The 16,871-nt window shown below is 44.9% G+C and overlaps 1 protein-coding gene across 1 annotated transcript; it reads right to left on the reverse strand.

Moving 5' to 3' along the window:
* Positions 1-708: 708 nt before the first annotated feature.
* Positions 709-16,464, reverse strand: TTLL10 (tubulin tyrosine ligase like 10). The gene is given in 13 exon segments (XM_035557379.2): positions 709-852; positions 854-1,077; positions 2,099-2,192; positions 6,411-6,527; positions 7,399-7,539; positions 8,944-9,115; positions 9,957-10,128; positions 10,352-10,437; positions 11,088-11,208; positions 11,952-12,070; positions 12,968-13,133; positions 15,830-15,945; positions 16,370-16,464. Coding segments are annotated over 13 exon segments (1,767 nt in total).
* Between the last annotated feature and the right edge of the window lie 407 nt (positions 16,465-16,871).

The following is a 16,871-nucleotide window of genomic DNA, read 5'->3' on the forward strand; positions in this document are numbered from 1 at the left end:
CAAAGTGATGCTGGCAATCAGAGGATCGCATGAATGTGCTTGAATGGCAGTCAGTCAGAGTAAGGACAGGAGGGGAAGGAAGCACGCATGCACCCTTCCACTTGCTGCTCATTTACATTCTCCTTGTGTTAGCAGCAGCAGCATCTGAGATGTGAAAGCATTTCCTGTTGGTTTTAAACCTCTCGCCCCACTCCTCGTCTCCTTGGTCCCCCAAGCGTCATTGTTTCCTGCTGAGATGATGGCCTTGATGTGATAAGCATGTGCTGCTCTGTGGTTGTCACCTCAACCAAATGAAAAACGAAAGAGACTCTTAATATAACACGGTTAAATGTGCAAGGCACAGCTGGGGAGGAAGGGAGTTATGGGACCAGTGGGGGGGGTTCTTCTGTTGAGCCCTGGGTTTAGTCTTTGCAGCTGATCTCCCTGCCTTTCTGGAGAATGACTTTGTAAAAAGCTTGGCTGGTTTCTGGCTTGCACCTGTGAGATCAACATTGTTTTTAAAAGGGATGGTTGTTAATGTGGTAGCGGTGGTCTCATTTTCTGTAATTTTTCTGTAGTTTCTGGCTGGCTGCTTTCTGCAGAAGAACGAAACACATCATTGCTGGTGTTCCAGTTCACACCTTCTCTTTATACCAGCTGAAAAAAAAGAGCAGGACATGCACAGCACATAGAAGTTTAGCTTTTATTTGCTTTTTATGTTTGAAGTTGTCAAAACCCTCTTGCTCTGTAGTGGCTCAGCATGTTTATCCATGGTGGTAGAAGAGCTGCACGTGTTAGGTTAGGAGATGGTTTGTTGGCAAGTCTTTTTAGGCAACAAGGCAACTTTTCTTTTGGAGCAACCGAGTTTTTTGGAAGAGGCGTCCATCTCTTTGGTGGGGCTGTGCCCAAAGTAGCTGGCACTGTCCGTGTGTGGCCGCAGGTACCGTCCCATGCACAGTCTGGGTCTGAGCTTCAGGAGTTGCTTCTGGCCGAGGTCCGCGGCATCCTCGTTGTAGAGCAGCACGAAGTGGCAGTGTGTCTCCAAAGGCAGCACGCTCTGGCCTTTCAGGCACTTGTTGAAGATCTCGAGAACCAGATCTGGAAGAGAAGCCTCAGTTACGAGGTGGTCTGAGCACCCCGGGGGCAGCGTGTACCCGAGCTCATCGTGTCTGCCCACGAGGCAGCTGCGCACAATGCAGCTGTGTGTGTGGGCCAGGGGGGAACTGGTTTCCAGCCTGTGATCTGTGGCCTCCGTGGATTATTAAGACAATGAAAATGAGAAAATAAAGACACAGCCCCCATGCTTTTCTTGCATTCGCTTCAGCCCCACTGGCAAAACTTTAGGAAAATGGTAGGGAAAATATTATAGAGCTGTTGACAGTGCAATACAGAATATGAATAACACCCCAAAATAAATGGAGATATGTACAGCAAGGTAACTGTATTTATGAACGAAAGCATGAGTAGACTGTCACCAATACTTGTCATGTGGAGAGAGGTGCTCCCTTTACTGCTTCTCTTTATGCATACGGTGCTATCACCAAAAACCAGGGGCAAAAGGGACCTTGAGGGGCCTCCTGGTGCACCCCTCCAGGCAGGACCACTTGTAGTTAAGGTACATCAGGCTGTATAAGGGTTTTTTCTGTCTTTGTACAGTTCATGTAACAGTTGTCAGCCGAATTGGTGAGGCACAGTGGGAGCTACAGCTGCACTGAGCACTGCTGTGGCTGTGTAAGGCACGTTGCACAAACTGACCTCAGTTCTGTGCATGCAGAGCAACAAGCATGGAGAAAATGTGCAGGTGCACCTACAGGGTCACGTATGAAGAGTTAGTCCTTTGTGCATAAATATATAAGAAAGCATTTCTAAAAGTAATTATAACAAAAAAATTAGCCACTTATTTCTTTCTAATGGAAGCATGGCTAATGAGACCTTAGATTTTCTGGGTCTGCACCGTGTAGAAATTTCAGTGCTTTCCATACGACAAGCACTCAGCAGCAAGATATCTTTATTCCAAGGCTATTTTGCAGCTACAACTGATATCAACAAGGATCTCCTCCGACAAGCAGCAGAGTGATATCATTATCTGCTCCGGCCACCCTGTGATTTCCTCACTTACCAAGACTCTCGTAGACCACAGCGGGGATGATGTCTCTCAGGACTTTGCAGTCGGTGTGCAATGCGGGGTTTGCGTTCATCTCCAGAAGCCAGACCTAGGAAAGATGAACGTCAATCAGGAAAGCAGGCTGGATTCACTCAGAGTCACAGCAATGCCATTTTACTGACTTAGTGAATGCCTGGAGATGTAAGAATACAAATAAATCCCAACAAGATCTCCTGGCACAGAGTGCAGGTAAGACAGCATTTTCAGAAGGACTTGAATTCAATTTTGCATACATTTTGTTACTTGGGAACAACACTACATATTATTTTGTGTTTCCAGCTGATAGTCTTTAGATTAAACTCCTGCTCTATAGGCATGCAGGGGCACTGTGTCTCTTAACATACTAATTTCTGTAGTGGTTTTGAGTTGAGTTTTTTGAGTCATGTGAAAGTTACAAGGAATCTAGGAATCATGTTTTGATTTGGGGTGGAAATGGGGTCAGAACCAAGCAAACGGCACTGAGTTCTCAATCAGCCCTTGGACTTGATTTCCTGGGTAAGCTTTGGTTTTAGGTAAAAGCCACAGAAGATACTCATTTTGTGTATCTACACAAGTTTCATATCTATTTCCCTTTGACGTGGCAAAGTATGCAGCTCCTAGCTGCAGCATGTGATGGTCCAGTTACAAGTCTATGTGAAACCAACCAGTTGACTTGAATGTAATTCTGTTTACTATTTCTTTTCCCTGCCATGAAAGAAACTCATCTGTTCACTTCCTGCCTTCGCCATATGGTGCTGCATCTTGTATAGAGGACGTACAGGAATTACTTGATTTTTTTTTTTCAGGAAGGATATTTAATCATGCAACAGCCCCAGGCTGTTTTAATTGAATTTTTAAAACATATATTCTCTCTCTCTCTTTTTTTTTCTTTTTTTTTTTTTTCCTCTAAAGCAGCAATGAGTTTGCCTGCAAATAGCTGTGAAATGTGGGTGGTAGATTTTGGCAACGTGATAGCTTTCACTTTGGCACTTTGTTTTTGCTGACAATAAAATACAACAATAATTTTCGCTTCTTTGAAATACTGTATTGAAACAAATGGAAAGACTGATAAGTGAGGGTGGTGAAATGTCTTGTTTTTTTTTTCCAGAGGGGAACTGGGACAGCCGCTCAAAAATAACCTGCTCTGCAGATGCCAACAGAGGGCACCTACGTTACATTCATTTTTCTTGGCAAACTTTCTTCTGAGTAAATTTCCTTTTTCCTATTAAAAGTTCATAAGGTTTTCTGCTGACAGACAAACTCAATGAACCTTTATAATTGTCTTGACTAGGTTTTGGTTCCCTCTCCTTCAAAACAAACAAAACTGATGAGCAGGAGGAAGTGTTCACGTCTATCAGACTGTGCATCTTTTACATTGTGCTACGTAAGTGTTTCACAGGTTTTTAAAATGCTTTCAACAACCAGGACAGGTTAAGAAATGCTTTTTGTTTTATTTTAGGGAAAGCAGAGAGAATAAAGCCAAGATCCAGCATAGCCATGTGACTACCTGCAATGTTCATGGGGAGCTGTGTACAATTAAAACACCTGAGCCCCCTCCCTGCATCTGGTATGCAGATGCCTTGCCTTCAGATTTGATAGCAAACACATGGCAAAGGAACCAAAATCTAGAACATCTGCTCTTGACCTCCTAACTGTACATTATCCTTTTTCTTTAGGGTTTCCAAGGGCAATAATGGTGCTTGGGCAAGCGGTGCTGCTCTGGATGCTTCTGGTGGTGATGAGGTTCCTGCTCCCTGGAGCCCGCCAGCACAACTGCACTTCAAGACATCACAGGTAGGCTTAAACACTTTAAATAGCAGAATTTTTCCATAGGCCCTCAAACAGCATGCCAGCTGCAGCCTCTAAGTGTATTGGACCGGGATCTGAGGTCTCACTCCTTGTTCTTTGTGTAGGGCCAGATGCAGCATGAGCAGTTCCTGCAGAGGTTGACTGGAACGTGCTCAGAGCCCCAAGCTATCCGCAGCAGGGCTGCCTTGTTCTGCGTTCCTCTAGCAGCAGGTGTCCTGGAGGCCTGACCTCTGGCTGGAGCTTTAAGCAGCACAGGAATGCCAGTCGGAAACAGGAATAAAATAACTTGTTCTGTGCCCTGTGTGGAGTGGGCACATCCAGCTCTGCAGCATCCTTGTGGAACTGTAGCGAATGAAAAGCTGTGTCGTTCCAATCCAAGGGACCAGCCCTTCTTTAGCAAGGGATTTGAGAGTTATCTTTGTTTTATGTACATCTATCACAAATTGGCAAATGGCTTATCTATATTCAGTCTGTTCTCTCGTGATGGATAGCTGAATCCCTTTATGGCTGATGAAAAATTTACACATCTTATCTTCCCAGCATTTCTTTGGAGAAGCCCTTTCGCACTGCTGATGCAATGCTTTCTGAAAACAGGTTCCTTGGGCATTTAAATGACAGTGTCCAAAGCTGTGTAGTTGTGTAGTGGCTTGGGCATTTATAATACAAAACAAGGAAGCTCAAAAAAAAAAAAAAGAGAGAAAGAAAAAGAAATGGTAACAGTAAAACCACATCCATCACTTTTTCTCTCCTCTTCAAAGTACTTTGTTCTTCTCAGCCTTCATATGAACATACAAAGCTCTACAGAAAGCTGTGGTTTCTCTGCAGGCCCAGCTTTCATGATTTGTGCTTCTGGGAACTCTGAGGCAGGAAAGCACCTTCCAAGGACTGGGCCAGGATGCTGCAGAGTCTTCAAGAATTATTAGGAGTGATGCTGGGGGCATTTGCATCTCAGATAAGGAAGAAGGAAGAGCATGAGGGGCTCTAGGACAGAACACGACCATGTTAAATCAATGTAAAGCAAATTCTGCACGTCCTCAAATAGGATGCCAGGGAGCATAAGGCTGTTGTGTATTACAGGTGGAGAGGGCAGGATGTCAGACCAGAAATTGTAATGGTAACCCACAGAGGACTGAGAGTTCGCTGCACAGAGCAGTGTTAAAAAATAAAAATGTTGGTTTATTGCTCCCCAGTGGAACATGGACGAAGCTATGCTTAAATAAATGCCTAAATTTCCACTTTACCCTCTCTCAAATGCATGTTCCAGGTTCCAACTGACTCCATCACCACTAAGCGTCCAGAAATCCCCCTCATTCTTACTGATAGTACTTGTCAAGAAACATATTTTATTTATCTCTCCCTATGTAAAATGCATGGGGATGTAATGATCTTTAAATACTCAAGTTTTTAACTAGCCAGGTAGGGACTGCCACAATAGAGTGACACTGGATCTTCTATTCTACTTAAAGTTTACACAGCCGGGACTTTGCATGCCAACATTGCAGAAGACAATTGCCTCTGAAATTCGAGAAGCACCACTTTCTGTGTCTTTCCCATTTATTCCTCTTTGCCATTGACTTCCCGGACAAAGGAGGCTATTGTCTGGGCGCTGCATACATTAATTCCATTCTTTCATAGGGTTTGCTGTTCCCACTGCCCTTTGCTGGAATATGTTTGAGTTCCTTTCTGCTTTAGCAACAGCAGAATCTGCCAGATGGCTTTCTGTTATGTTTAGATCAGGTGGGTTTTGAAGGCCTGCCTGCTCTGAAAGCAGCTCAGTCACTGTATTTAGCATTTCCCTTTCTTCTGGCTTTTCTTGCCTGAGTTTCATTCACTCTTCACAAGCTTGAGCTGTAATTCTAGCAGGTTTTATAGACTCGGCGGGCTAACCTATTGCTAAATGCTAAACCCACAATGAACGTAGAGGTGCTGATGCTGACATGGAATCGATAATGACTGATTCTGCTGTGTGCCGAAGGCGAGTCCTTTCTTGGATACTCAGCTCATGTAAATCAGTATACTCCACGTGACATTAGCGGCATTACAAAATCATTTATGCTGGCTGATTGCCTGTCATGTTTGGTTTCTGGAGAGATAAACAACCTGAGCGGACATTAAAATTCCAATATGTTTGCTATCAACTGAGTGGACATCACGACGCCCATGCTTCTCAATGTGAACTCCACTTTACCAAGAAAATTCTGCACAGAGCAGTTTCTGCTGCAGTAAATATTTTTCTTCCCCTCATGAGCTGTTAAGCCAGCGTTTCTCTGTGCAGTAGATGTGCAGGCTGTATATATGCCATGTCTTGATGCTGGACAATGGAATTGGGGAAAAAAAAATAAATCCTGCACTTCACAGCTGGCTGAATGTCTGCTCTATTTAATTCCTAGTGCCAGAGCCTTTGTCAGCCATTCTATGCTGCTGGCATTAGACACCTGGCCAATATCATACTTAGTATTTGGCAATATTTTAGTCATACCTTAAAGTTTTCATCGATTAAAAAGTCGCAGCCAATGAGGTCAAAGTAGCCCAGTTTGCGATCCAGTTTGTGCTTGGCCGCCAGGAAGCACTGCAACATGATCTGCTGCATCCTTTTCTGAAAGACAGGGAGAGGGGATAACTGATCAGTCAACGCCAAGGGCATGGGAGTGACTGCAAATCACTGCTGTCCTCCCGGTTTAGGGACATTTTTTCTTCCCCTGCCTCTAGCAGCGCTCCTCTCTAGACTTGGAAGGCTGCTGTGTTTTAATACTCTATGCCCGTCCACTTTGAGTTGATGAAGTCCCCTCTTTAAATTGTTTCTTCAGAAACTGGTTCCTGTAGGGGTGTCAGCCCTTGTCCCTTACTCAGAATGAGCTGTTTGTGCAATTTTTAGTGATGATCTTCAGCGATGCATCGCTAGACTCAGGCTGATGAGATGATGTCTCATGAACTCAGATAATTTCTTTGCTGTGTTTCCTCTGTGAGACAGGAAGATGGTAAGAAATCAAGCCAGCTGAGTCTTTCGTCTCTCCTCCATGAGAGATCTCAGGCCCTGATATGCTTTTCATGTGGCAAAATTGTGTCAAAAGTGAAGAGAGAGACCAAGCCAGACAGGGAAGAGACCACTGTAAGTGTAGTCCCTTTGCAGGCTAATAGGTCTCTCTGGTGTGTACCTTGGTTTTCAGCGCAGGACCACAGCATTGGGTGAGGAATGTGAAGGACAAGATTGCATTTTTATGCCAGGATGTACATTCACACTCTCCTTAACAGCAGTTTACCCATTTTATTAACCACTAAAATTAAACTCTGTGTGTCTTGATTTCTGTGTTTATCATCTGCAGGCAAATGGTTACCATGGGACCATCAATATCTCCTTGCTCGGTGCATATGTTTCCTTAGGGACTCCACTGAATTGAAGGTTTTCCTCCCTACTCCAGTCACCCTAATTAGGCAGACTCTCACGCCATACACTTGCTTGCACTCACAGTAAACACGGTGAAAACCCAGTCCTTGGGGAGGCCGTTGGTTTTCGTGAACTTCTCATTAACGTAGCTGTTGAAGTGCTCCATCCGCCAAACCGTCTCGTCTTTCAGCTGGCTGTACAGGGAGTTCTTCTTCTGCATGTACTGCGAGGCGGGGGACAGAGCAAGGGGAGGATTAGGTTTCTGGCAGACATCAAAGCACCCCGAGTTTTTCCAAGGGTCTGGAGTTGGGAAGAACCCCAGGGTCACGTTATTGACGTGGAGGGAAGACAGCCCCTCACCAGCAGATCTAAATCTGAGCAAGTGCACTGGGAGTCACTTATAGCACTGCCCCAGTGATGTGCCTGACACATGGACAGCACGGAGACAGCTATCCAAGCTCTCTGTCAAAGCAGTGTTTTCTCTGTGTGCATGTATGATGTATCTGGATCAGTGCTTGGCAGATGGGCAGAGGTGTTTTCAAATAATAGTCATGATATTCTTTGGACTAAGTCTGGTTCCAAACAATTCCTCTCTTCCACTGTCTCATTAACCCCTAGGTCAGCTGGAGTTTATCGCTCCTGGGGTAGGAGGGGAACAAGGGCAGAATCAACTGTGACTCGAAGTCTGGCCTTTTACCAGCTGCTCCTGCAAATTTCGTTTCCCTCCTCCCAGCAGGAACCTAGGTAATTTATGTTCTGCTAATAAACACCTGTCATTTGTTTAATATCGCTTGTGCCATGGGATCCTACCCAAGCACCTGAATTCCCGTGTGGATAGCTCTCTACCTGAGCAAACAAACTATTCCAGGAAAACAAGCAGCATACTGATAATAGCATATATTGCAGGGAGCAGCTATAATCTGCTGTCCTGAACTGTGCTCCTGCAGGAACTATAATACTCCAACAAGAACTGAAGTGGGCTTCTCTCATAGCTCCCTAATGCACATTTTGCCCATTTTCAGAACACAGGGAGAGGGGCTTTAAAAGCTGTTTTCTCCCTTCCAATTCTTTTCATTCTCTTCCATCAAGGTCAGTCCTAACTACTGAAGTGGCTCATATGAAGGAAAAAAAAACTCAGGTAGTTTTAAATAAGAAAGGTTTTTATTTTGTATGACAAGAGGTGGGATGGGAATATGAGCCAAAGCAGTCTTGGTGCATAAATCTCATTTGAGAAGCCAAGGTGGAGATTTAAGAATGATGGCTCTTGGAGAACACATCTGCATCTTACATCATTATGATTATCACATTTAAGCACAGCAAAATCCTTTAAGATTAGCAAAGTCCTTAGCCAAGACTAAGGCTCGTTTGTGCTAGGTAGCCACAAAGGCTTCTTCTCTACAGATATATGAGAGAAAAATGTCAGGAGGAAGATGTCCAGGGAAAGAAATTGTCAGCATAAGCAGAAAATTGGTCCATGGCAGAGAGTACTACTTCTGTTCAGCCTCCATTTCATGGGTGCACAGCTTTTGCATGCACGAGGCATATTTTCAGCCTTTCAAGGCTTTTTTTGCTTCCCTCCTCTGTAGTCCCTCCTCCCCTTCTTCTGAGCTAAATGCACGTGGTTTACCTGGTTGGTGAGATGAACGGTCAGATCGTCAGACATGGCGTCGTAATTGGTGCAGGTCAGGCGGACATAACCCTGGGCAAAAAACAACACATAGGGTGCAGTGCAGGCAATGAGGAGGTAAGACCGGACGTCGAACTTCTTCCCTTCCAGGAGCAGAGGCTGGTGGATGTACCTGTGAGGGCATTGCAAGACATGTCACCAACAGGCAGCCGTAACGCATGGCAGTTCAAAGCTCACCCCAAACCCCACTGCCAGTTCATTTTACACCGCAGAACAAAGATGTTTGTTTATCCTTGTTTCAACATTCCTTAAGGTGAGTGGCAGCAGAGGGCGCTCAGAAGAGAGGCCAGAATTGCTAGGAATGGATTCTGGAGGAACAGAAGCCGTGCTGAGTCTCAGAAGGTAATTAAAGATTTACTAATATTTACTGGAGAATACAGAAATTTTGTCTGAACACAAAGAACCCTTCATGAAGCACCATTGCTTTTATTGCCAGTCTGATGTCATCTGGGAATTGTTTCCTTTTATCATCAAAGCTCACTGGATGCCCACGCAAATACCAAGAATATGCTGTTAAAACAATCAGTGCTAGCAAACAGTTTTCAAAGGTGCATGGAGTCTCGTTATTCACAGCCTAAGCCAGTTCCTTGCTATTAGAAATCAAGATGAGCACTGAGGTAGGGTGGCTTAAACTAGTCCCTAGTTTAAATAACTTCATGCAAGGCTTTTGTCATGTACAGAAAGGTAGCACCTGGCCTTTTGAAGCCCTGCTTAAATTTCCAAAGGCAAACTCTTTCTGATGGCAAAGATCTGCCTTAAAATGACTGAAGTGCAGATGCAAGATGGACTAACCAGAGAAACAGCCTCTCTCCCACAAAATGAAATCCCGTATGTCGATGGGAAGATGTGGTATAAATATATTAAACACCTACAGAACAAAATAACGAACTGGGGCTAGTATGGCTTGATTAAGCACACTACTCACACGTGGATTCCCAGGCTTCGATCTCTACCTTTGCACTATTCTCGCCTGGGGAGCCCTGCACTGCACCCTCTTGCTGGGCAGGTCTCTCTCTGAGCTGTGGAGCTTGGCTTGAAGGGTGTTGGCAGCAGCAGGATTTTTAAGGAGGAAAATTCCTCGACCTTGGTTAGAGCAGCTTGGTTTGCAGATCCAAATCTGTTCTTCTGCAGAGAGAACGAGTCTGTTATAGTGACCTGTGGGGTGTGAAACACCGGTATGCCAGTTCGTGGGCTCTGAAAACTGCTCGCTTCAACGAGTGTATGTATCTGCACACACACAAACATCACTGATGGACATCAGTGGTTATTACTGTGGCTACATTAACGAACTTCTTAGAGGAACACATAGCTATTTAAACTGGTTGCTACCAAGATGAAGACAATTCACCTTTGCAAATCTCAAAAAAGGCATTTCTCTCATCTTTTAAGTCCAGGCGAAAAGATTCTGGGAAGAATTCTTCCATCTTCAGTAATCTATGGGAAAATCAAATACAAGTTGAAAACCCTATCCAACATGTTCATTCGTTGGTTACTTTCTGAAAGGATACTTGCAAGACACTTGAGGCTTTTTTCCTTCTTTGCAGACAATTTATTTTTTTTTCTTGAGCTACCTCATCCCATACACTTTCAAGAGTATATTTTAACCTTAAGACATTCTCCATATGCTCATTTCTTTTGAAAACTGAGATGGCTGCAGGTAACCGTGGTATAGGATTGCCTTTTTTTTTTTTTTTTTTGTATGGATATGTCAAAAATAGAGGACCAGAGATAGCAATAAACTGCTTTTATATTTACAGTGTCTCTGCCACAAGAGGTTGGTTCTTCCAGTAGGAGAATGCACCCAAAAGAGGGGAATTATTGTAACCACTATCTTTGGAGACCTGGCCTTTGTACAACTCCAGATATTTCAATCTTTAATGTAGGTACTTTGGAGGAGGGGAGATGGGAGGAGTAGGGGGGAGGGTGGGGAGGATGATTTTCTGGACAATAAGGAAAATAAAACACCATATACTTTGTGTCCTGTACTGTTATGCATCCAGAAGAAGCTGCTCCTTTGTTTATATGCTCTCACTTTTGCTTGGCATAAGTTTCTGCTCAAGGTTCAAGGAGGTGAGAGTTCTTACTTGGAATTAGAGCTCCTGCCGACCTTTTTCATCACCCGCTCTTGCTCTCTCAGGCAGGATAAAAGCCCTATCTTACTGGTGAGGACTCTGTTGTTGGGAATCTGGTAGAGAAGCTGTTCACCTGTTTGAGGAAAAAGAAAAAAAAAAGCTTGTTCTCATTGTCCCATGCAGGAGAATGTGGAGGACGAAGCTGACCTGGTCGCTGCTGACTCTCACTACTGGTGGGAGAGGTGGCTGGGCCCTGGGATGTCAGGATGCACTGATGGGACCGAGGGTAGAGAGCAGCTCAAAAAGCTGAATGTCAGCACGGCAGGGCTGTTTGGCTTTTAGGGACTCTCCTCTCCCTAGAGACATCCAGGCCTGGGGTGTATGGGGTGACCCATCTTGAGCTTTGCTGCTCGTTCTACACACGCACCGTTCCTTTTCTCTGCTCGCCTGGAAAAGGCCGTGTGGCTGCCCATTGACGTGGGGCACTCTCTGCATGCAGAGCTTTGCCCAGTGCTCGCGAGGTGCCAGAGCAGGCTGCTCGCTACTCCGGTGCTGCAGGGCAGCCTCAGCCCTACTGCTGCCTGCGGGCTCAAATCCACAGAGGGAGGGGCCGCCTTTCAGAAGTGATTATGACGCTTTGTGTTTAATTCATTTCAATGGTATCTTTTCTCCCAAAGCTGCTCTCTTGGCTAAAACCCTTTCTTTAATCACCATGGCAATCCAGCTCCGATATCCCCGCCGAGGTCTGCCAACGAGTTGAGGTTACCTGGTTCTCCTACCCCGCAGGTGACCTCCTCCGCCCCGGGAGTCACAAGTCCAGCATTCTCAAGTTTTTCCCACTGCCCTCTCCCGCTCAAGACCCAGTGGCACCTCTACCTTCTTTGAAATGGTAATAGGTCTCTCGGCACTTGATCTCACACCATTTCAGTGCGTAATCCTGTCTTCTGTTGTCATAGATACGCTGCCAGCCTCTGCGCTGGCAATAGATGCTCACACTGCGTATGGAAAACAAAATAGCAAAGTAGCCTCCCTTCCAGTAACAAAGACTTACTTAGCTCCTGTCCCTTGAACTCCTTATAGTTTTCCCTGGGAGCCTGACCTAACACCCCCAGGAGCCCCTGGGTGGGGGATAAGGTGGGAAACATTAATTAGGATGGCTGCAGGTGGGCCTGTATGCTAAGGACATTGTGATTCTGCAGCACTAATGAGAACTTGCACCACTTCAGCAGGGTTATTTCAATTAGGATGCATGAGGTACCCGTGGCATAGGAATGATTTGCATTGCGGTCCAGTCTTAGTAAGGCACCTCTCCGCTGAGCAGCACAAGGAGAGATAACAAGTAGCAATAGAAAAAGCTGTTTGTAGTCAAAGCTATGGAAATGCAGCAAGGAGCGTGCTGTTTACAGCAGCCATTCTGTGCTGCTTGCTGGTGACAACGTCTAGAGAAGACTGTCAGTATGCTGGAAAAGAAAAGATGAAACTTCTGATCTGACAATTTTCCTTGGGCAGAAATCTCTTCTTATTTTTTGCTTGTTTTGCATTTAGCACAACAGAATGTTGATCAACAACAGTGGTGCCTAGCTCTGGTGATGATGCTAGCGGATCTGCTATGTGGAGTAGCTAAGTGATTTTTGTTCAGCCCAAACAGAGAAACTTTCATTAAATAAACAGAAGTATTTAGTTTCTTTGCACAGAGATAGCAGTTAGCTATTTTACCACAGCTATTCTTCCAGTAGGTACTTTCCATTTGAATTATTTTTAAACCATTGCTCGTATGTGTCACTCCAAAAAGACACCAAGTAAAAAGTGATTTGATGCTAATAGCTGATGTTGTGTGCTTTCATATATTGTCACAGTATTCTTCTATGAATCTGCTGAGAGGACCTACTTACAGTCCAGCTCCATTGGATCCACTGATATAGAAATAAGGTCCTGGTCCCTTTGGCACCTCTCGTGTCGCTTCTTCTGGCTGTATTTCTTGAGGGCATGCCTTAACACATATTCTGTTCTCGTGAGGCTTGGCTTCATCAAGCTCCAGTTCAGAGGTGGTAGAAATAGCTGCAAAAATGAAAATTGAGAAACTTCAGATGATCTGGGATCTTCTCCGTAAAATGCACATGTAAAAAGGCAGCTGCTACAGAATAAAATACTGTAAGGGATCACTTAAATTGACTTTATAGCCATAGCTGGTGCAGTCTTAAAACAATTCAGAAATTATTGCTAACGTAACCTGATGGTGCAATCAGGTGGTATATTAGCTGGAAAACTGCCATAAACTGAGCAGAAATAAGCTATAGGAAAGCCTTACAGACTGCCAGGTCTTGGAGCGGGGGGCAAAAAAAGAAGGGCAAGAAAAGCCTTCCAAAAAGTGATAGCCATACACTGTACATTGAAACAGACTTCTTTAATTTTTTAAAGCCAACAGGAATTTTGACGAGCCCAGGATGTGACAGCTCTGAGGTCCCCGACAGGCAGCCACAAAGTGGAATGGCATACGTGAATTGTGGTGACACTGACTGAAGGGGTGGGAATGAAAAACACCCTGCTTCAAATTAGAAACTAATCATGTCAGAGCTTGCTATGGTTCTGTTGCTTATTCTCAGCTCCCAGGGCTCAGAAGCTGGATATGTGGGACATAATCATTTTTTCGATACAAAGTTAATGGGATCTGCCTAATCTGTAAAGTGCTGCTGTGTCATTTCTGGAGGAGAGTGAGTGCTTGTATCTGGCTTTAGCAGTGGTGAAGAACTTTGACTTGTTGCCCTTCTAGAAATGATAAACCAGGCTGAAAACGTCAGTTGCAGATATTCCTCTTTAATTTTTTTTTCCTATATAATATACAGCAAATGAACAGCTTATGACTACTTGTATAACTCACATTTGGGTTACTGAGACCCAGATCACTGGCCAGACATCTACGAAAAATATTTAAAGGCCTAACACTTCCAGGGGCTGAGAAGCTATGCCTCCATTTTCTCTTGCATGTGCACAAAACCTTTGGGAGCAGCAGAGCCTGGGAATAGACAAAAAAGTCTCCTCCACCCTAGTGCTGCTCCCCCTGGAATGGGGCGGTAGCAGGGAAGGAGGCAGCAGGAAGCCAGCAGATGACAAGACCGGAGTTATCTACCCTTTGGACTGCTCTTTTATCATTTTCTGTATTACATCCCGTGATTGCTTGAGTCAAACCTACTAACTCAGTGACAAATCTCCTTTAAAGCGGAGCAAAGGTATTGGGCGTTGCTATCGCTCATGTTTTACAAGCGTTTATTTTATGTCTTCTTTGCGCTCCTCTATGAATGGAGTGCACCAGGTGCAGCCCATGCAGTTTCCCACCAGGCTCACACACTTGGCTCAGTTTATTTTGGAATACACAAAGTCTATTGCAAACTCTTTGAGGCAGGACCCACTTCAAATTTCTGCTTCTACTGGCCACCAAGGGGCTCTGACAGTAAAAGCCCTTAGTGTTGCAAACTACAGCATTATCCATGCTATTATATTATTATTATGCTAAGTGTCAGGCCAATTAAGTGGCATGCAGGAGCGCAGCACAGCTCAGCTGCTTGCAGCACGTGGAAGGTTGTGCCTCCCTGCCAGCTGCTGGCATCTTCCACCTGAGGTTGTTGCCTTCCTTAGCACCGTGGGGTACCGTGCTGCTCTTGCTACTCTTTAAGATGGGAATGTGAATATTTATTTATCTATTTTTAACATTTAATTACTTGGTCATACCTTCTGTATGAGCTTATGTCTCTTTTAGCATCCCTTTCCTTGCTTGGATTACTAGGAGATCACCCAGTATAAGCAGTCCCATTTATCCTGGGACGTGGGCACACAAGCTATCCTGCAGCGACTGCAGTGCTCCAGGATGCTCCTCCATCAGTCTGAACACGTTCGTGTCTCTCCCTCTCTAATCTTTATACAGAGTCCCAGGGGATGGCAGCCTCTTATCTTCTCTTCTGTCTAATTATAATGTCCCGGTGTTAAAGACAAACTTCCATTTCATTGAATCTGTTGATAGGTATTATTTTAGCATCCCTTTAGCTTTCATCTGCATGTTTTGCACCCTCAGACGGCTAATTGCTAGCAAGGTGAGTGGAGCCAGGCATGCAGGGGGCATTCCTAGTGCCTGACCCTGCCCATTTCACCTCGGGCTGCATGCCCAATCAGCACAGTAAAGCTAAATCTAATCATCATCTAAGCATCATCAGACTAGCACTACCCTAAAGCTTTCCTTTTTATTAAAAAGGTGTTCATTTGGGAAAAAAAAAAAAAAAAAAAGTGTATTTTTACTGCCAATGCATGGAATTCAATTCAACAACAAATACATCAGAAAAATAATAATATTGCTTTAGTCATTGTAAAATTTATGGCATTACAGCCAAATTATCTCTTAATAAAAATCTTTTTTTTTTTTTTTTAGATGAACTGTTTGATACTGGATGGGTTGTGGTGGTTTTTTTTTTCTTCATGTTTTCAACAAAGCAATTACAAGGTAAGCATAAAATATTTTAATTTCACTAATGTTTGCCAGCCAATATTGATAATTTCAGTCTTGAATTATTTTAGAAGCAAAGTGACTGATTTATATTCACAAGGTTTATCTGCAAAGGTATAAATTATGTGCAGTATGCCTGCAATCATGCCATAGGTTAGTGGCCAGCACATTAGTTGGTGTAAGAAAGTGCAGATCACTTCATATTGGTATCAGCTCAGACCCTGGGCATAGGATTTGGCACAATTAATAGAACCAGGGGTACAAGAATCACCTCTGCCAGCTGATAAGGCCCGAGCACGTTGCTGGTTCCTTCTCTGTACTGCAGGGCTGGTGTTCTTCTGCCTCTTGGGGGGCACGGAGGCCATCTCAGCACCCAGTCTGCCAAAGGAAAGATCGTGGTCAGCCCCTTGGCCAGCACCGCCGGGGATCTGGGATGGCTGCAAGGGGTCCTCTCCTTATTCCTATATGCAGTAATGTCTAGTTTCTGTGTACAGCTTCTGGTGGGTAGCCTCTGGTGGGGGGTGGGGGGGCAGATTTCCAAGTCACGTCTGGAGGACGGGCCTGGAACATTCACTCCAAATGCCATAAAACAGATGAAAATGGCTGTTGAGCTTATAGCTGGGCACTGCTGCCATTAGATGACACGAAAAGGTTTCAGCATCTTACTGATAAACTGCTCCGTGCCGTATCTCCACGGAGATTAGAGAGGCATTCTGCACAGCTACAACTTTTTGCCTTTCAGCCCCTTCTCTCCAGGCCGAAACAGTGTTTTTTGTCAACAAAAAGTAGTGGAAATTCTAACCTTTGCTTGGCAGTTTCTAAATGCTTTTGGAGAGCTTTAACTCCCTGTCCTTCCTTCAGTTGGGAGAACTTGCACTTGGCTTCTACACAGGCCATGAACAGCTCCTAAAGAAAAAAACGTCCTGTGGTGGAGCAGGTTCGTGCTCTGGAAGAGTGCAGGCTGGCTTCTTTCATTGACTGAGGGGTGGTGGAACCACGGCAGCGAGTGGCGGCTCAGAAACCCAACCTGCTGCTGCCCCGCGGAGCTCGAGATGCCATCGCGGAGGTCCAGGCAGCCTTCGGCACTCTGACCACGGGCCGAGCTCCTAGCAACAGCTGCCTGGCTACTGCTGGTAACCACACCAAGGGTTCTGGCTCTAAAAACGCGCAGGGATTTCCACAAACACGTGTGCTTTCAGATAAAGGCGTCCAGTGGCAGAGCTGCTGAGCAAATCGGCGCGGGTGGCGGAGCAGAGTTGTGTAACAAAGCCAGCAAAGCCAGCTCTGCTCCTGAGCAACTGCTG

The sequence above is a fragment of the Cygnus atratus genome, chromosome 21, assembly GCF_013377495.2.
Source record: "Cygnus atratus isolate AKBS03 ecotype Queensland, Australia chromosome 21, CAtr_DNAZoo_HiC_assembly, whole genome shotgun sequence".
Lineage (NCBI taxonomy): Eukaryota > Metazoa > Chordata > Aves > Anseriformes > Anatidae > Cygnus > Cygnus atratus.